The 25290-nt window shown below is 45.5% G+C and overlaps 1 protein-coding gene across 1 annotated transcript; it reads right to left on the bottom strand.

Moving 5' to 3' along the window:
* Positions 1 to 2397: 2397 nt before the first annotated feature.
* Positions 2398 to 18689, bottom strand: trak1a (trafficking protein, kinesin binding 1a; the record flags this gene model as incomplete). Its single annotated transcript, XM_079227379.1, has 15 exons — positions 18521 to 18689; positions 14712 to 14788; positions 13849 to 13965; positions 13657 to 13757; positions 13300 to 13408; positions 12545 to 12623; positions 12334 to 12464; positions 12132 to 12206; positions 11744 to 11881; positions 11581 to 11657; positions 10232 to 10471; positions 9161 to 9489; positions 6492 to 6974; positions 4826 to 4928; positions 2398 to 3370 (listed from the first exon to the last, which is right to left on the bottom strand). Exons 1-15 carry the CDS (start codon positions 18672 to 18674, stop codon positions 2398 to 2400), a joined length of 3186 nt encoding a protein of 1061 aa, XP_079083505.1. The 5' UTR covers positions 18675 to 18689.
* Positions 18690 to 25290: the final 6601 nt, after the last annotated feature.

The following is a 25290-nucleotide window of genomic DNA, read 5'->3' as shown; positions in this document are numbered from 1 at the left end:
ATATAATCTTTTACCGAAGTTCATGTCCGACTGCTGTCTTTACTTTGAGTGTTAGAACCAATAGGATCTGCAGGAGGAGACCCAGAAGGTCGGCGGTTCAAACCCAAAAGGATCCGGAGACTTCTGGAGCTGGAGAACTGAAGGAATTCTTTAATTTGATGATTTCTCAGAAAGAAGAAAAATTATTCTCGAGCAGAATTATGTTTATTTTCAAGACTTTTCTCTGACCTTTGCTTTTTTCTTGTGAAATAAACCGTTCAGGCCTCAAAAAAAAAAAGGAACCGTATTAAAGTCCCAGGCTGGAAACTCAAATATAGCTTCATATTAAGTGTTAAAACAAACACACACATAAAAAAGGCTGCAAACCAAAGTGCCAAAGTTTAGAGAGCAGTTGAAGTTTTTTGTTCTGCAGCCAAAGTCGAAAAATTTTGCTAAAGCTAAAAAGCTGGAAGATTATTTATGACCAATATGTTGTAATACAACCACACAATGACCAATTGTATATTTATTAAATACTCTTTTCCTCAACGGTGAACTGAGAATCAAAAAACTAAAAGGTCTGGATTATTAATATATATAAAAAACAAAACATCCTTTTTTTTACAAACTTATATAATATATTTATATAACTGCATGTAAACAGATGTTTTGATGTAGTTTAGCTTTGTACTTCATAAAGAATAAAGACTTCTTCTGTTTTTTCATTCATCGTTAAAATAAGTTTTTCTCCAATAATTCAAACATGAAGGAGAGCAACCGGTAAACAAACGTTCGTCTTGTATAATTCCCACAATGAAGAACAAAAACATACTTTTTTTATATATTTACACGCTTTTTAATACACTTCAAATTTGTACAGACATATTTCACACAAACGCTAAAACAAAACAAGAGAACCGAACACAGCGGAGTACAGAACCGGTTCTCACGTAATAATAATAATAATAATAATAACAATAATAATCGTTCCTGCCGTCTGCACACGATGAGGAGAAGCTCGACTCTTTGGCCTTTTTCAGAAAATGACACATTCACCTTTATGTCCCAACTGAGACGCCGTAAGGCATGACATGGTCGTTTTATATTAATATAATATGTGAAAATGTGACAAAAACAACAAGATGTTCTCTGTTTGGATGAAGAATTACACGACAAATAAATGGGTCAGTCTGAAAATAATATAGCAGGAAACTAAAGCTCCTTTTTTATTATTAATACATGTGAAATTTCATAGTCATGGACTTTTGCCTTTGATTCACTTGAACTGATTATTTAAATACCATCATAATCTGAATCATACCTGAATGGGACGCTTCACCCAAACCCGTGAGACAAAAACTAAATGACAGAAATGAATGTGTGGCGACGCTCAGCCGGTTCAAATGAAAATACACTTCATGTTATTCTCATGCTCTCTACTCTGCGTTAAAATAATAAAGTAATCAAACAATACAGACCCATACTCCAATGAGATGCTGTTATTAGGCACATAGGAACAGTGAGATCGCACATTAAAGTCCCAATCTGGATTTATTTGGGAGAATACATATAGTAGAGAGAAGGGAAACAAAGAGTTGCTGGTAGAAAATAATCTCCAAGGCCAATGCCACTATTTGACAATATAAATTCCATGTAACTCCAGTGCAATTAAGGACTTAAAAATACCACAGTGGCCCAAATATATAAAGGTGACAATATTTCTGCACTTTTAAATGAAAGATAAAGGTAGGAAAATTAACCAAAGTGTTGAACGTGTTGCCACATTTAGATATAAAGACAGTACAGTGTAAAACAATCAACAATAGAGTCGGACAAAGTTTTTACAAGATTCTTAATATTTAAGAGTGTAGGATTTAGTGCCATCTAGTGGTGACGTTGTAGATTACAAACAGAATATTATATTTTATTTCTGCTACTAGATTGATTTAAATCCTGCACTCTGCTCCTTTTAATTAAAAAGCCCAGGATTAAAACATTTTTTATTTTGTTTTATAGATTTTTTTTACGACTATTTCTATTGGAGGAGGAAGAAAACTGTCACCTGAATCATTTGGGCCAACGCAGTACATCTAAATGTATGTTTGCTTTAAAGTGCATCGTTCAGGTCGTGGGGGAAAAGCTCTGCAGTACTTCCACCAGATTGGGCCTTTGATGTTGAGCTATGTATGACACGGTATATTGCATTATGCAATATACAATTACAATGAGCACAGAGGAAGGCAACATACTCCATCATGAGTTTGGTCTGACGGCACACGAGTATAAAACAGTCTGCAGCTCCTCGCTCCAGCTGAAGACGTCTACGTCGTCGTTACAGTACTAGATGAGGGAAAACCTTACAGGTGCACACGTGTAATGCTGCAAACCTCAGCCGCATGGTTCGTAATGCGTCTCCCATCATGTCCCGGTTTCACCGTCACTGTGCCGGTCGTTGCTCGTGAAATGCCACAGTCCGTCGCTCGGCCCGCTGTGTCTCTGCTTCAGCGACCGTGAACTCGGTCTGGTGGTCTCCGGTTCCCGTCGCGCGTCGTCTCTCCCCTGTGTGTGCACCGGGTGTGGGGTTTGCATCGTATGCGGCATGACTACCTCCGTGCCTCCCGGGTCCTTCATCGCCATACTGGCCCCGACCATGGCGGGGTAGCTCCGGTTCCTCCGAAGCCCGGCATTCAGACCCGGAAGCCCCCCGCCCAGAGCGCCGGGCCCCAGCCCGGAGGAGCCAAAGGGCGCCAACAGGGAGCCCCCGGACGAGGAGGAACCGGCGCGAGAGGCGAGGGTGCGGAAGCGTTTCAGCTTGTCCACGAGTCGCAGGTTCAGCTTCTCGTCGTCGTCCGCCTGCTCCCTCTCCGCCTCCCCCAGCACCTCCCTCAGGATAGTTCGAGCCGGCTTCGAGGCCAGGAAGGTGTCGTAAAACGGCGGGTCGTCGGCGGAGGAGCTGAACTGAAACACGGGGCGGCCGGTGGTTGGAGCGGCGGATTTGGAGCGAGGGGAGTTGGGCGGGGTGGAGGGCTGCAGGAGGAGGAGGGAGTCCGGGCGCTTCAGCGGCAGTCTGCGCGCCGGCTCCTCCAGCACGGGCGCCGTCGTCGCAGCGCCGCCGCCGGAGTCGAACCCTCGGTCCCAGCTGCGAGGATCGTACACGGAGGCGGAGATCCCGTTCTCCAGCAGGAGGCGCACCAGGCCCAGGGAGGTGCTGGTGGTCTTGGTGGAGTCCCGCAGGTTGGTGGAGGACTCTGCCAGCGAGAGGGAGAGGGAGAGGCGGCGCGGCGTGCAGCAGGGCGTGCACGACGGCGTCGGGGGGCCGGAGAAGGGAACGGGGGAGCGGGAGGGGGGCGGGGGGCCGACGCAAAGGCTCTGACACGAGGAGAGAGCCGAGCTGGAGGGAGGGGGGAGGAAGAGGGTGAGAGAGGGAGGTGTGATGGAGCAGAAATGAGTAGACATGAGTTACTAAGTCCTCCTACTTGGCTTTTAGTAACAATTAAGACTCATATATATATATATATACATACATACACACACACACACACACACACACACACACACACACACACACACACACACAGGGTTCACACACATTCTGACTTTTCCATGACTTTAACCCAAATGTCCATGACAAACATTTAGTGAAATCTGGGTGTAAACAGTAAAAAGTGAGTAAATGTAGTATTTAAACTAACAATGAGAATACAAAGCATACAGTAAACCTTAAATGACTCAAATGAATGAGACAATAGTTTGATTAAAAGAATAAACATTTATATAGATGCCTGTATGTATGCCTGCTTATATTCTGAGTCTTTCTTTTAAAAGCATATTCATTATTTCAAACTCAGCGTAAATGAACGACATGAATATAACACATTTACATGACTTTTACTAAACTTATGGGATATATATTTTTTTAAGGACTTTTCCAGGTTTTCCCTGACCATATATATATATATATATATATATATAAAAATCAACCTTGAACATAGCCATGCAGGATTTAAACCCGTTGTTTAACCTATGTGGGCCATTTGTAGCCTCATCCAAGTCCACGAGAAATCACAGCGTTAGAATCTAAAATATGTTATTCGTCACTGACAACCCCATTCAGGAGCATCAAGGCTCACTTACACACACACACACACACACACACACACACACACACACACACACACACACACACACACACACACACACACACACACACACACACACACACACACACACACACACACACACACACACACACACACACACACACGACCAGATTAAAGTCACATGATGGCACCATGCTTGATCAGTGGTTGCGGGTGCAGCACTGTGCCAGAAGCTGGATTGTTAGGCAGCGTCATGTTAGCGGTGACGCCAATATTTGGGGATTTTGGGGCGACTTGCGGCCGTTATTGTGGTCGACACCCACAGTGGTTAGGAACGCACTCCCATGCATCGCCTCACCCTGTGCACCCCAGTGGAAGCACTCAATGGGTCTGCTCTACTCCGGCCATGACAGCCACATGACACAACTCCACTTCGGCTTCCTCGTCACATGACCTGCCAAGGCCAATCAGACGGCAGGGACACAGAGAGTATGAAGTCAGCCGGGTGCTCTGGCATAGAGCAGCCCTGCCTCAACATCTAGTGGAGGGGAACAAGAGGGATTTGCTCCTTGGCTGAGAAGCAGCTAATGTGCCATCTGCAATCCAGGTAGGTAACGCACTCAATGTGCCTTCATGTGTTCATAATAATAATAAGACACTACACTCAATTGTACAAACCATAAGCAATATTGCGGACATTTTAAAGCAGAATACAGTACAATAAAAAGTGCGTTGAAGATGTTTACCTTGGGGAGACAGAGGTCAGCTGGTCAGAAGGGTGGAGGATCCTGCAGGTGGTGTAGGTGTACGTAGAGCTGGTGCTGGACATGGACTTGCCTGGGAAGTTAACTAGAGGAGAGGGGAATAGAAGAGAGTTAGTCCGGAGGCGAGAGGAACCGAGCAGCACTGCAAGAGCCAAGTAGAATATAGAATGAGCCCCGAGCTGAAGCACCAGCATGCACGAGCGCCCGAATCTACAAGACAGAGAAAAGATGATGGGCTGTGCACTGAGGCAAACATAATGATGATATTGTGTTGCTCACAATGACTGTTCACACTGGCAATTACAGGCAAGAATGTCATACTTAAGAGTTTAACTTTGGAAGATATTTACTCGTACCGCTGAAGCTTTAAACTAATGCCGGGTACACTTAACTGTATTTCTGCATGAGATAAGAGCATCACTACTCAGTGAGTTCACATGAGGATGGGATCTTTTGAACGGCCAGGTGAGCAAGAAAATGAACACATCAATGTGTGATCTGTAATGCAGGACTAACAATGTTTGATCAAAACTTTACTTTAGACATTCCTAAGATGGAAGAAAGTGTTGTTCTGCACTAATGAAGAGATCTTAAAAACACACGTTCCTGTTTTCTATGTTCTACTTTTCTATCCAGATAAAGTGACATTTTGCTTATAGTTTGACAAAGAAATGTTAGAACAAACTGCAGGTGATCAAAACAATATTATTTGTTATGCATCCCCTCAAAACATCTTGTATTTTGATGTGGATGTTTCTTATTTCATTTTATGCTGATGCCATATTGGATTTCAATATTTGTATCATTTAATTTTATACGTCTTGCGTTTCATCTCTTATCATCTTGGGACCATGTAGGACATGAGTGTTCTCACTTTAAAACATTTTTTGCAAGCCATATATATATATATATATATATATATATATATATATATATATATATATATATATATATATATATATATATATATATATATATATATATACACATACTCTTTCCCAATGAAAGTTGCACCACCAGCTGTGTATGTATATATGAAGGTGACCGTCAACGCCAACACTACCCAGCCATGGTTGTCATGAGTGCGTGTGACTTGGACAGCTGCACTAATAACACCTGATCTACACGTGTGTGCTCACACTCTGGAGCCCAGCCATGACGTTTCTGTGCATGTGTGTGAGCGGTGAACTGGGTGAACTGGGTGAACTGGTGCTGCAAGAGTGGAATTACTTTGAAGTTACACCAAAACATGATACATTTAGATAGAACCGTCAAACACGCCCTGAAGGGGCCTGAAGCTAAGGAGGAAGACTGGAAAATTGGTGTGATTGGTTGAAATGAAGCAAAGTGGAAGGCGGCGTGAGCTGAGAAGGAAGACTCACGCCGTAAGTGGAAGTAAAAGAATGAACAAACAAAATAAAACCATGTACTCTGTTTTGATGGCTGCACACACAAGGACTGCCGGTGGGGTGGATGATGTGCAGGTGTGTGAGCGTGAGGGAAGGGACGGCACATTGGGGGTGTGAGATGTCCAGTGAATGCTTTCCTCAACCCCTCCTCCTCCTCCTCCTCCTCCTCCCCACCCTTTATCCCCATGCTCCAGGCTACATGGATGCAGTGCAGCGGCCTCAGCTAAGCGCTCCCTCACCAGGCATACGGTCCTGGAGCTCCTGGAGCTCCTTGAGGTCCAGGTGCCCGTTCATCTCGGAAGCCGAGGGGAGAGAAGGAGGAGGAGGAGAAGAAGGAGGGGAGAGGCAAGAGAAGGAAAGCGCTATGTTTGCAACGTGTCCATCTTTTACTAGAGTGGCTTCCCTAGCCATGCAGGCGTTGCCCTGCTTCGCTTCTATTGGGCCGTCGCCGTCGTCGTCTCTGTTCTTGTCGCAGCGGACGGGCGGCGGAGAGGCGGAGCGAGGCCGATCCGCCGGAGCAGAGCCCTCCGCCGACAAGCCGCCGAACGACGAGTCCCACGAAGCCTCGTCCTCCTCCGGTTGGTCCAGGTGCCAACGGTCTTCCGGCTGCTGCTCGTGCGCTAACGTGCGGAAGCCCTTGGTGAGCACGCCGGGCCGGTCGTCCAGCACGGCGCCCATGTGGGGCTGAGCCAACTGCTGCCATGCGTGGAGAGTAGCGGAGCCTGGAGGGGAGAGGTCAGAGAAAACTCATGTAGTCAGTCTGGAGACGCTCTTTAGCACTTCTACTGTCATCTTACTGGAGGTTTCATGAGCTGAGAGTCTGCATGTTGGTTGACAAATGGGCTGACTGGCTTATCGAGGGGGCTTTTGCTAAGTTTGAGGGAGGGAGACCACAGACACACAATGTCACAGACCTGCTACACACACACACACACACACACACACACACACACACACACACACACACACACACACACACAGTTGTCTTTGTATTCATTAAACAACATGCACACTAGTACCATAAAAGTCGGGTTACAAGCCTCTACTACCTTCGGTGGGTGTCCCCGCTAGTTTCCTGCTGTAGCCAGCAAGCGCTAACTTCCTCTTGTTCTCCGCTAGTTCCCCGATGCTAGCTCGACGCCCGACTCGGGCAGAGGGGACGCGGGGAGCTAGCAGCAGCGCTAGCTTGCTGCAGCGGGGAGCTAGCAGCAGCAGCTCTAGCTTGCTGCAGCGGGGAGCTAGCAGCAGCAGCTCTAGCTTGCTACAGCGGGGAGCTAGCAGCAGCGCTAGCTTGCTACAGCGGGGAGCTAGCAGCAGCAGCGCTAGCTTACTACAGCGGGGAGCTAGCAGCAGCGCTAGCTTGCTACAGCTGGGACATCCACCGAAGGTAGTAGCGGCTTGTAACCCGGCTTTTACGGTACATTGGTCTCATTTCAAGTCCAATGAATGAGTGTTCTGGTGATACATGAAGGTCCGTTGAGAGATGACAGCATATAAACTCATAGGACTAACACAAGAAGGATGAGAGAAAAAGGTAAGATAATGAGTGAGATTTTATTTAAGAAATCATCAATCAAGAACAACAGACATGTTGGACAGAAAAAGAAGTGAAGTGAAAAAGAGGAAACCTAAATGAGGAAAAGAAAAGGCGAGACTCAGTCGTATGGCAGTAATGTAGAAATAATCTGTGGATTGGTTTCTCTACATTAAAAGGCTCAAACAGTGGGAATAATGTCAACGCTCAGACTATTCACTTCTTATTCAGGTCAATTTCTGTACTTTGGACTTCTAAGTGCTACAAAAGACAGAATAATGATTCACGATATATTTATGAAGGCACTCTGTCATAATAAAATAAAAAATGTGAGAGATTCTACATTATTTCTCGCATCTTAACAAACCATCACAAGACTTGGAATATTGTCTTTCCCACCATGCATTAAGTGGTGTAACCCAGTTTGAACACTAGGTGGTGCCACACAACAGAAAATACCTTTGAGACAAGCAGGTTTCCACAATGTGTGTGGACTTCATTTACAAAGTGATGCATGCTTTGTCGACTAATAACTGCACACATGTACAAACATGTTTCTGCAGTTAAACTCTACACACTCCACAACCAATACAGTATTGTTATCAGTAATCATTGGATAATAGAGACCACCTAAAAAAAACAAGGTACAAGAAAACTTTGTGCCATTTAAAGTCCGACATACTGAATCCATCACTGCAGAACAAACAAAAAGAAAACACCTAAAGTGATGCGTTTGGGATAAATGTGAAGCTGGGAACAGTCAGTGCTCTCATAAATTGCGGAAGATTATGCAATATATAAATATCCCTTTGTGGTATTCATGTGATTGTGCCTGTTGAGTGTCTCAAAGGTAAGAAAAACAAACATTCAAGTCTACTTTAAAGAAGGAATCCAGCACAAAGCTACGTGTCTAAGTGAAGCGGTGTTCATGTTTCCTCTGACGCTCTACATGCCTCACATCAGCAGCACTGTTCTACACCTGGAACCAGCAGCGAGGCGGCGTGTGTCTGAAGTAGAAGGAGTGCTGGAGACTCACACTGCCTTCCTGCTGCTGCAGCAGCTCCAGCAGGCCGGTGACTAAAGCCAGCGGCGCTCTGAGGCTGGAGCTCCTCTGCAGGAACTTAGGATCCTGTGAGGCACTCAGAAGGACTTTGCACTGACTGCGGTGATGAAAAATAAGATATTGATTCTGCTGCTGGTTCGGAGGGGCGTGGCTTTGGCTCTGTGTTTGAGTGGGACTTTGGGGAGTGTTTAGAAACTCACTATCTGAATTCTGAGCATGTTCATCGTCACGGTGCGAGTCTTCTGGATTCTGACTCTCTCCGTCATTACGTGCAGGAATAGAGGACTCGTGTCCCCGAGAGGAATAATCACCTTCTAGCGGCTTTACAATCTGCAGCTTATCCGGCAGGTAGGATCTCGCCGACATGGAGTAGCCCGACCAGACGCTGCCGAAGGAGGGATGCGAACACAGCGACAGCAGGCTCTCCGTCGGCGTGCCCGGGCCTCCGCTGCTCCCCTCGCCTCCCTTTTCCTCCTCTCGGGCCAGGTAAGCCAGCTTTCTCTCCCGCTCGTCCTCGAAGAAGCGTTTCTCTGAGAGGTAGTTGTCGCGGCGGAGGGACAGGCGCCGCAGGGCGGCCTCCAGGTCCCTGCTGCCGGGGGTCCCCGGGGTGCCGGGGGGGCGCTTGTTAGAGTCCTCCGACCTGGGGAGGGGACATCGGTTGGTCTCGGTCTCTTTGTCGTTACATTACATTTAATTTAGCTGACATTTTTAGCCAAAGCGACTTACAATAAGTGCATTCAACCACGAATACAAACTCAGAACAACAAGAATCAAGAAAGTACAATTTCTTCAATAAAGTTAAACTACAAAGTGCTATCAGTAAGAGACATTTAAGTGCTACTTTCCTTATTCAAGGTATAGTCGAAAAAGATGTGTTTTTAGATAACGAGAAAAGGGAGGAGCTACTGACTGAAATCTAAAACCTAGGAATGAGGCACCAAACATTAACAATAGAAACGCTAACTAACACCGAGGTTACCAATGGAGACAGAAGCACAAAACATAAAGTGAGCGGTAACGCCGCAGTTATTGGAGACGAGGAGGAAACAACTGGAAAGTGATGGCAAAGAAAGAACTGAACGTCTAAAGCAGTGGTTTTCAAACCTTTTTTGTCATGCCCCACGTTGGAGGGAGAAAAATGTTCACGCCCCACCAAAAAGCCGATCTCCGTGAGATAATGTAAACATTTCCACCAAAGTACAGGCATTTCGGCATGTATTTATCAATGACGTTTTATGTCCATGTACTTTGAGAAAGTAAAACAAATGCACCCCCCCCACACCTGTAATACCTCCGCGCCCCACTAGAGGGTCGCGCCCCACAGTTTGAGAATCACTGGTCTAAACTAAAGTGTACGAATCTTTATCGTCTCGTCTCCGTACCCGTCGTCCCGGCCCTCCAGGATGCTGCTGGTCCGGTTGTCCAGGATGATGCCGCTTCCCGGGTCGCTGCCGTAGATGGAGTTGGAGCGCGGCGTGCCCACGCTGCTGGAGAGCTCCGAGGTGAGGCACGACGTCCGATTGGAGCCCGGGATGTTGAGGGGGGAGGGGCCTAGCGATGACCGCTGCTGACGCATCAGGTTCAGGTTCTTCACCGTCTGGAACACTCGCTTAGGCTGCAGTCTGGAGAACCAGGGTCACGTTAACAGATGTTCTTCATTGATAGTCTTAATAAGGCAACACTGAACAGTTCACTCTGAAGTTAGTATTTTAACCCTAGAACACAAACGTTAAAAATAGTGACACCTTCACTAACGTCGGGTATATTTCACCCGATAAAATATACTTCTCATCAAAATATATTAAAATACAACAATACAAGGCAAATTGAAGTACTCTTCTTTTATTTTACCCTATAGAACTTTTCATGAAACTAAAAACTGGTATCATGGAGGTACCTGGGGAAAAGGCTCAAAATCGGTTGAAAAATTGGGTAATAGTCAATAAAATATAAAAAATATAAATAATGTTAAAACCCATCCGAAATGTTTTCACCCTCTATCACTAACGTCAGGTGAAAATCACCCGAACACGTGCAGGGATTGGAGTAGAGAGACACGCCCACCTTCACACCTACCTGCACTAAGACACACCTACCTTAACACCCACCTTCGATAAGACACGCCCACCTTCGCACTAAGACACACCTACCTTCACACCTACATGCACTAAGACACACCTACCTTCACACCCACCTCCAATAAGACACGCCTGCCTTCAGTAAGACACACCCACCTTCAGTAAGACACGCCCACCTTCAATAAGACACACCCACCTTCAATAAGACACGCCCGCCTTCAGTAAGACACACCCACCTTCACACCTACCTGCACTAAGACACACCTACCTTAACACCCACCTCCAATAAGACACGCCTGCCTTCAGTAAGACACACCCACCTTCAGTAAGACACGCCCACCTTCAATAAGACACACCCACCTTCAATAAGACACACCCACCTTCAATAAGACACACCCACCTTCAGTAAGACACACCCACCTTCAATAAGACACACCCGCCTTCAATAAGACACGCCCACCTTCAATAAGACACGCCCACCTTCAATAACATCAGTGAGCAGCATGAAGCTACACAGGGACCCACACAACTCAGACAGAAGCAACACAATGAAAGTAACGTAACCACAATCGCTCGGGTGAAAATCACCCGACGTTAGAGTTCTAGGGTTCACAACCCTTTCTAGGTTTTTATTTAGCCTTCACTGGACGTACCTCTGCTCCTCCACATCTGGGTCGTCCATCTGAAGTTCCTTCCTCATGGTGCCTTCTATTTCTGCTGCCAGAGAGTCCTGGAGAAGCAGGTTACATTATGTTGGAGCAACTGGGAACCCTCCATGCTGGGACCCTGACAGATGGTGCATGAACATGAGCTCACCATGGGGAACAGACCCAGAGAATGGAAACGCCTCGCTGTGCTGAGCGGGAGGCTTTTATTCCTCAGGTTCTTCAGCTCCTCCTGAGCCTCGTGGAGCATCTCCATGCACTCGGCATACTTGTCTTGTAACTCCTGCAGCTGGAGGAAGGGAACAGATAGAGTGATGATATGGGAAGGAAAATAAACTATGATGTGCATGTGCAGCATGCATGTGTAGCTCTTATGAATGCAAGACTCTGAGGTCTTGATTCAACATTTTAAACTCCAAATGCACATTGGACCACACACCAGCACTGACATTGATACATGAAGGTCTGAAATGAGCTTGTTCATGATGCTGCCGTATCAGATCTCACATGCAGGCCTTTATTAGTGGAGGTAGTCTTACTTCAGCGGTGAGCTGTCGCTGGGCGTCTTTGGCGGCACCCAAGTGCTGAGTCAGCTCCTCGTTCTCCACGGCATACTGCGAACAGCAAAGGCCAAGTAGGATATGAACAACACTGCATGCATGTTCAGCCTCTTTCTTGCATTGCTCAGACACAACATTAATAGCTAATGTAATATATTGGTAAGAGCCGATGGTTTTCTACCATCTTGGCCTTCTTCTGGAGGTCGACTATCTGGGAGAGGAGGTGCGTGATCTCCTCCTGCTGTCTGGAGGCGTCCTCGGTCTTCCTGGCGAGCTCTTCGGCCAGAGAGGACATCTGCAGGTTGGCGTCGCCTGGAAACACCAACAGTGAGAACCTGTCTCTCTCTCTCCTGCGCTCAGAGAGAGAGAGAGACAGGACGTCCAGTACTCACGTAGCTCTTTGACACAGTCATTGACGAGTTGCAGCTCCTTCTCCTCATAAGAGATAGTTTCCGTCTCCAAGTGACTGGCCTGGAAGGAACAGAACGGACACACTGAGCAACACTGTGCACTGTCCCACATAAATAAATAGACAAATGTTACTAATAAGAATGTTATGATCATTCAGGGTTCATACACATGTTGAGCAATGACTTTTTCATGACTTTAAACCAAATGTCCATGACAAACATTTAGTGAAATCTGGGTGTAAACAGTAAAAAGTGAGTAAATGTAGTATTTAAACTAACAATGAGAATACAAAGCATACAGTAAACCTTAAATGACTCAAATGAATGAGACAATAGTTTGATTAAAATAATAAACATTTATATAGATGCCTGTATGTATGCCTGCTTATATTTTGAGTCTTTCTTTTAAAAGCATATTCATTATTTCAAACTAAATGAACGTCATGAACACATGAATATAACACATTTCATGGCTTTAACTAAACTTTGGGGATTTTATTTTTTTCAAGGACTTTTCCAGGCCTGGAAATAACCATTTTAAAATTCCATGACTTTTCCAGGTTTTCCATGACCGTAAGAACTCTGTTATTATTCTTAGGTTTGAATTCATTACATGGGGTCCCGTCACTTTTGGAAACTATATTTAAATGCAATTGTACTTCGGTGTGTGTGTGTGTGTGTGTGTGTGTGTGTGTGTGTGCGTGCGTGCAGGAGCTTCTGTGTAAATGTGTGTGTACCTCCGATCGCAATGATTTGTTTTCATCCTCCAGATCTTTGAGTTTCTTCTGCAAGGAGTCCAGGGGGAAAGAAATTGGAGTTGACACATTGTTTTCACTGGGACGCACACTGTAAACACACACACACACACACACACACACATATATACACACACACACACACACACACACACACACACACGATGGAGAAACGTGAGAGTCAGCAGGTCAGTCAATCATTCCTATGCTATAAAACGGTGTGAAATGTCATTTTATCCAGTCGTAATAAAGGCCTCTGTCTCTCTATTACTTTTCCACACTAAAACCTCTCTTCAGTAGAGAGAGAGGGAGAAGAGGAGGTGAAGGGAGGAGACTCACGGTGTGGAGGTGGCCGACTCGCCGTCACTCTCATCGGCGGCGCTGGTGTAGAACTGCAGCAGCTCGTCTTTCATGGACAAGTCGTGACGCAACTGGGACACCTGCGTGGAGACATGGACGGAGACGATGAGACCGAGGCGTCGCACGGAGGTAGCGCGTTCAAGGGCCTGAATACTGATGTCCACACGGTACCTCCTCTCGGATGTGCTCCACCTGCTCCTCCAGCAGCTCGTTCCTCTCGCTCAGGGCTTTGTTCTTCTTCAGCAGCGACTGTCCGATGCGAGCCGCCATCTCCAAGTCGCGCTCTTTCTGCAGCGAGAGACTTTGTGGTCAGCGGCAGAGGTCAAACACGTCACGTCTCAGGAAGATACGCCATTAGCTTTCTCGCCATGAGAGTCTAAAAGAGGGCCGATGACGCTCATCTTTGGGTTTACAAAATGCCAAACTAGTCCTTTAAAATGACGACATCGTACATTTCTCTACTTCTAATAATAATGATGTACGTGAAGGAGCAGAGCAAGTGTTACACCTACACAATGATGACGTGGGAAAAGGTGGAATGACGGAAAACAAACAAACAGAGGCTGTCCACACATTACTCAGGGACAAGCAGGGTGGATTTAAACGACCTGCTATCGCCCACAGCAGCAGAACACTCCCAACACTCAACTACTGCAATTAAAAGATTATTATTAATCTGTAATAGTGACTGCAGACACTCAGGTTGTTATGCACGTCTTAGGTGCAATCAATAATAAATCATGCTGCCTGCAATTAATTCCACACCTATTAATGCACCGTCAACCAAAGGAAGTTCACGTTTCACAGGAATAGAGGTCAGCGCAGCGGCGTGTTGATGCTGGGACTCTTTTAAAACATGTTTAGTCAACAGCTGGCTGCCGAGCTGCACGGGTCATTTAACAACGACGCCACGGCTGTTATTTACACACAGGATGTGGATCACTGAGATTTGAATATCTCCGTGTGCCGGCAGCTGGTTTTATGACGCGGCTCCATGGAAACCTCCTCGTAACGTTTGAACCGGACGGTCTCACCTCTTCCAGCAGTCGGGTGACGGCGTCGATGTCGCTGTAGGTCTTCGTCATCTGGCCCACTCTGTCGGCACACAGCACTGCACGGCACGGGGGGAAGCAGAGGAGACGTCTCAACACAGGAACAGAGCAGAAGAACGACAGGAAACCACCTATTCAAACTGTGGTCTCGTGTCCCTGGTGCACGGCAGCAGTTTCTGCCTCCTCTGCAGTGTATAAAGCTTTATGATTGCAGAAAGTGACTGAAAATATACATAAAATTATACAAAATATGTTGCAACCACAAAAAAAGATGACGAAATTCAGGATATACATCTTTTTCACTTGTTTTTTAAAAAGCACGTCTAAAAAAGATTTCCATAAACACAGTTGCCAGTTTATTAGCACACACCCACATATCCTCAGACATGGTACAGCCCACTGCTCACACCTGGAGAGGAGAGAAGGTCCTGAGTGCAGACCGTGCTCAACGCGAGGAAACAACACCGCTGGAGCTGCAGGAGTTACTGTTTTTAACCCTTTAAAAACAACGTGTGAAAATCCCCCTATTATCAGACAAAAGACACGCCCACCTCCAGACACGCCCACCCCCAGAACCACATCGTTGTTTAACTTCATTTAAATTGCTACAATACCTCAACCCTTGAGAGAAGAGACATCTGGTGTGAAACATAATAAAGTAACCGTTAAGTTTAAGTTTTTACGTAAACTCCAGTTTTGAACCGAACGACACAGTTTTTTGACTGAAACTCCTTTGAACACCCAAATGCTGTGTTCTACTATGATTTATGTTGCAGATTATGATTCTTTAGGTCCTACTCTTTCCAAAAAGGTGTGTTATTAGTATGTGGGCTGTTAGGGCTCCATAATACAGGCTTGAGGAGGCATTTTTGGGAAATCTTGCTCATATCGTGCTGGATGTTCATAGTTTTGATCAAAATATCTTTTAAAAGTGATTTTTTTGCAGATATACATTTTTTTCCCAAGACTTTGCTGAACAAATACACACAATAAACACAAGTATTGGAATTAATTTGGGGTTCCTATGACGACTCAAACACAGGGAAAAGGTTGTCTGTTGTTTTGGTGGCGAATGAGTTTCCTCACTGGGATTAATAAAGTGTTCTAATCTAATCACACAGCGCTGACGCAGCAATTACACTATCTCGTTTCCACAGAAGTAATATTGTATTCCAGCTCAGCGTCATATCAGGCTCACGTACAGTAGAGCTGCAATAAAGTGAAGAGGCATCCCGGCCTCTCAGCATGCAAAACACAGCCAATGCAAAACAGAGGATTTTCATATGCATATAGATCAGCTGCAGACTGCTGTCAGGCTGCAGACCTCCAGGCCTCAGTTCATACGTCCATCATTATCACACGTTAACACATGACCTTGACCTGCCGGACAAGGTCAAAGGAGCTCGCCTGACTCTGGGCAGCTTCAGAGGCATTTAGTTTGATTAAACACGTTAGCATAGCACCAAATCCCTTTAGTGCTGCACGTATTTGAGTCATGACCACACAAACACACCTGACCTAAAACACACACCCTTCCTCCCAGGGGAGTTGTTGTGGCACATGTTGTTACCGGGGCAACAAGCCAGCATGGCGATAAGCAGAAAGCAAACCAATGTGGAAAACATTATACTAATCTTGACAGCCCAAGGTGCCGCCTCGGCCACTTGGGTCACACGTGTGTCAGAGAGCAACGCTGAAGACAGACGTCTGAGAAGACACTGGAACTTATACTGGAGCGTGATCTGGACCTGGTGCCTGATCGAGAGAGCAAGACACTGAAGACTCTCTTTCTCTCTCTGTAACACACAACACTCTACTGGGCAACAGACAACACTCTACTGGGCAACAGACACACTCCTGGGCAACAGACAACACTCTACTGGGCAACAGACACTCTACTGGGCAACAGACAACACTCTACTGGGCAACACACAACACTCTACTGGGCAACAGACAACACTCTACTGGGCAACACACAACACTCTACTGGGCAACACACAACACTCTACTGGGCAACACACAACACTCTACTGGGCAACACACAACACTCTACTGGGCAACAGACACCACTCTACTGGGCAACAGACAACACTCTACTGGGCAACACACAACACTCTACTGGGCAACAGACAACACTCTACTGGGCAACAGACAACACTCTACTGGGCAACAGACACACTCCTGGGCAACAGACAACACTCTACTGGGCAACAGACACTCTACTGGGCAACAGACAACACTCTACTGGGCAACACACAACACTCTACTGGGCAACAGACAACACTCTACTGGGCAACAGACAACACTCTACTGGGCAACAGACAACACTCTACTGGGCAACACACAACACTCTACTGGGCAACACACAACACTCTACTGGGCAACACACAACACTCTACTGGGCAACAGACACCACTCTACTGGGCAACAGACAACACTCTACTGGGCAACACACAACACTCTACTGGGCAACAGACAACACTCTACTGGGCAACAGACAACACTCTACTGGGCAACAGACAACACTCTACTGGGCAACAGACAACACACTACTGGGCAACAGACAACACTCTACTGGGCAACACACAACACTCTACTGGGCAACAGACAACACTCTACTGGGCAACAGACAACACTCCTGGGCAACAGACAACACTCTACTGGGCAACAGACACACTCTACTGGGCAACACACAACACTCTACTGGGCAACACACAACACTCTACTGGGCAACACACAACACTCTACTGGGCAACACACAACACTCTACTGGGCAACACACAACACTCTACTGGGCAACAGACAACACACTACTGGGCAACAGACAACACACTACTGGGCAACAGACACACTACTGGGCAACAGACAACACACTACTGGGCAACAGACAACACACTACTGGGCAACAGACACACTACTGGGCAACAGACAACACTCTACTGGGTAAAGACCACAAACACACCAGGACAACGCACACAGTGTGTATCAGTGTGTATCATTGTGCATCAGTGTGTATCATTGTGTATCAGTGTGTGTCAGTGTGTATCATTGTGCATCAGTGTGTATCAGTGTGTGTCAGTGTGTATCATTGTGTATCATTGTGTGTCAGTGTGTATCATTGTGTATCATTGTGTGTCAGTGTGCGTCAGTGTGCGTCAGTGTGTGTCATGTCCTTATTGGAGTTAATGTTCATCTTAGTGTTCACTCTACATGTGTTCATGTCTCAGTAATCTGAGTCTCAGGCACCGACCCAAACTTTTATAAAGTTATAAAACTAATATAAAGCGACCAATCATGTTTTTACAGATTCTCTCTTCTATTCCAGCATATGTAGTAATACATGCCAACAGCTAACCAGATCACTGAGGAGATGCATCGTGTGTACACATTAGTGTGTGTACACATTAGTGTGTGTACACATTAGTGTGTGTACACACACACACACACACACACACACACACACACACACACACACACACACACACACACACACACACACACACACCGCTCGTCCCGTCTGTCCTCATCGACCCGTCTCTCTCCAAAGTGACTGAACACAATCTAAAGAACTACACATCCATTAGGTCGCTTGTGTTCTTAAACAAATATCAAAATGCAGCTGGATAAAAGGGCCCAGCCCATGTTTGAACACATGAAACGAGCACCAGAGGCTGCTGGGTCACATCCCTCTGAGGGTTCACAGCCCTCCATCCAACCCTTCAGGACTACCGTTAAGGCTCAGGGGTCAGAGGTCAGAGGTCAGAGACAAGACGAGAACAAGAGCCAACTACCTTCACACAAGACCTGCTGCTCTTCCTCCAGCTCCTCTTCTGCCTTCTGCTCACGGGCGGGAAGACAGGCATACTCTTCTTCTTCCTCCTCTTCCTCCTGCTTCATGCCTTCACCAGTGGGCAGACAAACATACTCCTCTTCCTCCTGCTTCATGCCTTCACCAGTGGGCAGACAAACATACTCCTCTTCCTCCTCTTCCTCCTCCGGCTGGTTGGAGCACTCCAGCTCGTCCTCTGCAGCCGTGAGCTGTGCCATCCTGCATCTGGCTCTACGGCCACCCGCTGAAGCACAACACCATGCCTCCTACGCTGTGTGTGTGTGTGTGTGTGTGTGTGTGTGTGATTGAATCTATGAATCAATACTTAATCTGCGTGTGCCTCGATGTGAAAGGTCCCATCTAACAAAGTGTGTGTTCCCAGGAGGACAATAGGAGCGAGGTCGTGTGTGTAGTGTGTGTCTCTCTAGACGCTCCATTGTACATGACTGGTAAAGTCTGTCTGTGTGCACCTGTCAAGTCACAAATACTGTCTAAAAGTGTGTGTGCGTGTGTGTGTGCGTGTGTGTGTGTGTATGTGCCCAACTCCTCCCTGTCCCCCTGTGACTGGTCAGTGAATGGCCTAGTCTACTTCATCACAGACAGGGGGGGTGGACACAGACAGAGGCCGTCCATCTTTTTAAAAAGTCAGGAAACTAGGTTGAAATAGATTTAACATTTTAAATAATATGTGTCTTTATCCCTGTAACCCTCGACCAGTCAGTACATTTAGACTTTTTCCACTTCCTTGACACTCGTTTCTCAGGTAGGCTTCACCTCCAAGTCCTTTCACTGCCCCCCCCCCCTCGAGTGAAACCAACTTGGTACGGTCCTGTTTGGCCACCATGGGGACAATGGGGCCCAGCACACAACAACAGACCCACCCGTCTCCAGGGCGTGCCGGTCCCAGTGAAACCTCTACAGGTGAACGTTGAGATCAGGTTTCATTTGGGCTGGCAATCGATCAGACGAATACAATTAGTTTCAATGCACGGTTTTAATATGCACCAGACTGTGGAGTCGCAATAATCATTTCTTTTGACAAACTTCAATAGAAGGGACAGTTTCGTTCACAGCGTTTCTGTCCTCCCAATCGCTCTCTGCAAGGATATAAATGTGATGCATAAAACAATTAAGAGATTAAGAGACTTCCTTGTGGTTTGATGACCTAAGCTTTCTGCTTTCCACGTGCACTTTTTAAACTGTAAGGAGTGTTACTATTGTTGAGACATGGCTATCATAGCTCACCTTCCTGTTTCCCACACTTGTTCTTTTCACATTCATAAAAACAAAGTGAAGAACCGCATGTACCGTACGACTCGACCCTTCCCAGAGCAACATGGCTGCATCAAAGCGGCCTCGTTGGTCACTGCTCCACAGTTATAATTGCAGTAATTGCTCGGTCCCGTCCTGAACGCTTGAGTAACTCCCCTCAATGGCCGCTGGACGCAACAAAGGCGACCCGGACAGGCAGCGCTCAGTGCTTTCCCTGCTCACATCCACGTTTACACTCCACTTGCTCTTCATCCCTTTCATACTCGCTCCCGCTTTCACCTCGTCCGTTGGGAAGTCTCGTGCTTTGTAAAACTGGACGGGGAATTTGCACAAACATTTATTAATTGGTCGAAATCATGAAACCCGCCTCGTTACAACAACAACCTCGTTTGTGTCCTTCAAGCTTCTTACATTTACTCCTCACTGCTGCTTTTAGTTGATGTTTGGAAGCTGTAGCGACATGATTTACAGTTAATCAGACTCTTTTTTTGTTGTTGTTTTATATTTATCTTGTTTTTGTGTATAAGTACGAAGAGCTAAGTCAAATTCCATGCATGTGAAAACTTAAATGGCCATTCAAGCTGGCCAGGGAACCACTGTGTGTCTTACTTTATAAAATACAGCAGCTAGAACAAAACTTCCAAAATAAAATAAGTTTGGTACGGAAACATGCATTCACACACAAAATACATCATATCTCGTAATTACACCAGGAGATTACATATTTTGAGAAAAGGTCTCTTGTGAATCCAATGCTTCCATAGTTTGGACTCTTAAAAACAAATGCAAACCCTAAGGGAGACCATTACAACGTGACAGCTTTCATCTTTATAGACGCGTTATTACATGTTAGTTATTATCAAATTAAATGACAAGAATCCAGGTTTTGTCTCCCAGCTTCCTTCTGGTTTCCTGTGATCACCCCAGTGGAGGACAGCGTGGCCTCTTTCATCCCTCTTTCATCCCTCCATCCATTCATCCCTCCTTTTGTTTCAAAGTCTACTAAAAGTGCCAAAGAATATTTGGCAGGCTGCCATCAACCAGGGTGTCTTCGAGCCGCATGCAAATCATTGGGCTAAATATAAGCCAACCTACTTCCACATCCCTCCCTCTCACGTCTCAGAATAACACCAAACCAGCTGCCGGCTATTTCTGCCTCCACATTGCGCAACGACATTTATCAAAGAAACTGCAGACGCATTTTGGGTTATTTGATCATTTCAGCATCAAGCGCAAAAAAATAAATAAAAACCTGGGTCAGAGTCCACGACTACATAATACTCCAGATGTTTAAGCTGCACGGCTCACATGGGGGAGGGGCTGAGCGGCCGCACGCTGTTATGTAAGAGCATCCCTGTTACACATGCATAACAACGACTTTGATCCGTCACACAGACGCCTGAATGCACCGCCATCAGATGCACAAAATGCACCGGAGTCCAAATAGAAGATATTACAGGTTGTGGCTGTATTGAGTGAAATGGGGCACATGGACCATAACCCAGCTTCCTGAGAGGAGAGACACGGACAGGTGGAGAGGTACGGGGAGAGGTGGGCGGAGCCAGAGGCAACAGGCTGGTCCTCTGCGTGTGTGTGTGTGTGTGTGTGTGTGTGTGTGTGTGTGTTATCCACACAGGTTACATCACATAAATGCACGTCGCTGTACCAAATTCTAAAATGAATAGGCAATTTGATAGATTTACAGCCATTTTTATCTATTATCATATATGTTTTTATATGTTTTTCAGTTTTTTCCAGTCTTGATTCCTAACAATATTACATTTACACTTGCAGATTATTTCACTGTTTATAATTCTTCTAGAAGAACGTTGCTTCCTGTCGCTCCCTGAGGCGTTCTGCGTCTTCATTACGTCTCTTCTCAGAATAAAACTGGTTTTGCCACCAGTGACTTCCTGTGAGGCTCTCCAGGTCACCCGGTATTTCCCTTTTTGTTCTTTTTAGCCGCTGTAATAAGCAGCTAGCTGACATTAGCACAAAGAGCCACCTTAATAAACAGATTCACAACCAGCTAAGAGGAATCCCGACCAGCCACCACCTTCATCCCACTGCCCACGCTCACAGCTCGCCATCGAGACGAAAGATGGCTCCACTGAGGGGTTCAGTTGAAGGGAATTAAAAAAGTAAATGAAAACCTACGTTTTCTATTATGTTCAGAGGGACGAACGTCTATATTCACCAAGCTTAATTAGCAGCGGTTCCACCAAAGCCATCACTGCTCTGAGCATTTCTTTATCTCACAATACCCACAACTTTAGTTAGCATATATGAAATCAACCTCTTACCATTCCCAGCCAGTAACATCAGTGTCGTTAGTGGTTAGTCAACTCTTCACCTCATAAAAGCGTAGCAGACTTCCGTCTTACCATCAGTACACTCCTCATAGTACCAGTCCAGCTCGTAGTAGTCTGCCTTGACTGACCTCTGACCTCTGGCCGGGCCTCGCCTGCTCATCCTCACGGCTCTGACCGGCAGCGTCTCCAGCGTCCCGGCATACTCAAGCCAAACTTTGGCAAGCGCAATGTCCCAGCATGCTTTGAGACGACCGGTTTGGTCTCGCTAGTTACCGGTACTGTCCGTTAATCCGCTAGTCGGTGTCCGCTTCTGCTATCCCAGCATGCTTAGCAGTTTCCATCTGGCACACGGTCATGATCAGGGACAATCTGCCCAGCCTCATCATGTGACCTTTCTGCTCCACGCTCATTAAAAGCCAACCGTCAGCGTATTATACTCCATGTTTGTTTTGATGCTGGTGCCATTTCTGCGCGTCATGCCAACCGTTACTTGCGTCATCGGCTGCCAGAAGGAAAACACATGTATTTATTGTCCTCATGTCCCCGTCTGCCTCGTCCTTTAGTCTTTATTTCCTGTCCTTTAGTTCCCTCAGTCGCTCCACAGCTTCAGATTCTATCCTCTCATGTCTCCATCCCTTCCTGTCGATTCCTCTTCCTGCCAGTCCGCCCTCTGGCCGAGTCTCTGAGGTCATACTGTGACACTCGTCTTCTCTTTTGTAACGTCCCTCGCTCAGTGACAGCTCTCCACATGGACCCCCGCTCCTCCAACAGTGACTCAATGAACACGGAGATGAAGAGAGAGAGCGAGAGAGAGAGAGAGCAGCAGCAGCAGCAGTCACGGGTTTTGCAGCAGAAATGATGAGAATCATGACACAGCAGGGTGGGCGGGGCTAGAGGATGCCTTTCAGCCAATCACGGGGAGCGGTGTCCCTTCACAGCAGTGCATCCTCTCCTCCCACCTCTCCTCCACTGTGTCCTTCTGTGAGGTTGCCGTAGTAACAGGCTCAGCCTCCTAGGTCTGAGCGGCATAGCATAGCATGCAGAAAGCCGTTAGCAGGAAGTGTGCCGTGTTGGCAGAGGTGACGTGGATAACCCAAAATGAATGAACACAATGGGCATTCAAGGATTGCTCGTTTTAGTTTGGGGAGGGACAAAAGGAGTACGTGCACAGTGCACGAGAGAACAATGATGAGTCATCGGGACGAAACGTAAAGTGTCACTTCAATGACAATAGGAGCTGAAACAAGGCCACAACCAACATCTATATTTAAAAAAAAAAATAAAAAAGTTAAAAACAAATATAAATATATATATATTAAAATGATATATATAAAAAATATATATGTATTACAAAATATATGTATTAAAAGAAAAATATATATATATATATACACACGTTTAAAAATATATATATTACAAAAAATATATATTTAAAAAAGAAATATATATATTTCCTTTAAATATATTTATTTTTTTAAATATATTTATTTTCTTAAATATATTTAAAAAAATAAATATATTTAAAAAAATAAATATATATATATATATATATATATATATTTTTTTTTTTCTTAAATATATTTAAAAAAATAAATATATATATATATATATATTTTTTTTTTCTTAAATATATTTAAAAAAATAAATATATTTAAAAAAAAAAAAAAATATATATATATATATATATATATATATATATATATATACAAAAATATATATATAAAAAAATATATATATATATTTTTGGGGGTAAGTTTGCAATTGCTACAACAAAAAAGATGAAATAATATTATGAGAAGAAACAATATAATCCATATAAATATGATTCATGATTTTCATATTGTTGCTACATGATAGCTAGGCTGTCGTACTTAAATAAGTAAAATAACCATGATGCACCAGTGCGCACATTTAACCAGTGGAAGCTCCAGGTAAAGATAAGTATAAATATATACATAAAGACCATCACCCACTGTATATGGAGAGAGACACAACTTTATGACCAAGAGGAACCTAAAATGACCCCTCCTCATTAATCAGGTGTCGATACCGGGCCATCGATTTGAGCTAATAATGGGACAACACGTCTCCTGGAAGGAAACGGTTGACATTAAAGCACAAAAGCCATATGGAATATTCAGCAAAACCCTCCTTGCAGAAGACCTCAGTGTTTCTTATGCAACGTGACCTTGCTCTGTTGAAGGTCAAGGTCAGAGTGACCGTGTCAGCGCGGGGCAACAAGGTGAAGCTACAGCTCTCCGTTCAGGCTATTTATGAGACCGTTGGTCTATTTTTACACCATTCATTACCTGAGTCACTTTAACGAGGACGAGGGAATTAGTTCTGAATTATTGATGGGAAAAAAGAAAGAAAACACTTCACGTTCCCTTGGTCTGTCATGTGCACGTTGCTTTATCTGAGCTTGTGTTTCTTTGCTTTCCATTTGGTGTGTGTGTGTGTGTGTGTGTGTGTGTTCTACAGCTGGTGTGGCCGCCAACCACAAGGCAGCTCTTAGTTTGATAAGACAGAGCAGACACGTGCATAAATACACACCGAAAGCTCTCTCTCCCTCTCTCTCCACCTCTCTCCCTACCTCTCTCTCTACCTGGTAATTTAAGGACCATCTCAGGAAATATTAACATCTAATGATAATATTTAAGAAGGGGATGATACCCGTAAAGACGTCTTTGTCTACTGTGGAATCACAAAATGTAATCATCCTCATCCTCCTCCCTCCTCCTCCGTCCTCCTCCGCCCTCCTCCTCCTCCTTCCTCCTCCTCCTCCCCCCTCCTCCTCCTCCTCCTCCTTCCTCCTCCTCGCAGCGTGAGAACTTACAGAAGTACTTGAGGGTCTCCTCTATCTGCTCCGTCGTCAGGTCGAGGGAGGAGTCGGGGTCCACCAGCGGCGTGTGCAGCCAATCATCTTGGTCGTAGCCGAAGATGGTGTCGGCCCTCAGCTTGTAGACCGGCAGCTGTTCCTCCAGCAGGCTGATGATCTCCAGCTCCGGCAAGTCAGGACTGTTACACACATCTGCAGACGGAGAGACGGCAGTGTTCAGGACTCGCTCTTTGCTTTTTAAAGGTCATGACAGAGCGGCATTACTTATTGGGAGCGGACACCATGGTGTCATCCATCTCTCTCCTCATT

Source organism: Taurulus bubalis, assembly GCF_910589615.1.
Source record: "Taurulus bubalis genome assembly, chromosome: 12".
NCBI lineage: Eukaryota > Metazoa > Chordata > Actinopteri > Perciformes > Cottidae > Taurulus > Taurulus bubalis.
Note: the sequence above shows the minus strand (reverse complement) of the source record. Positions and strands in the feature narration are given on the sequence as shown.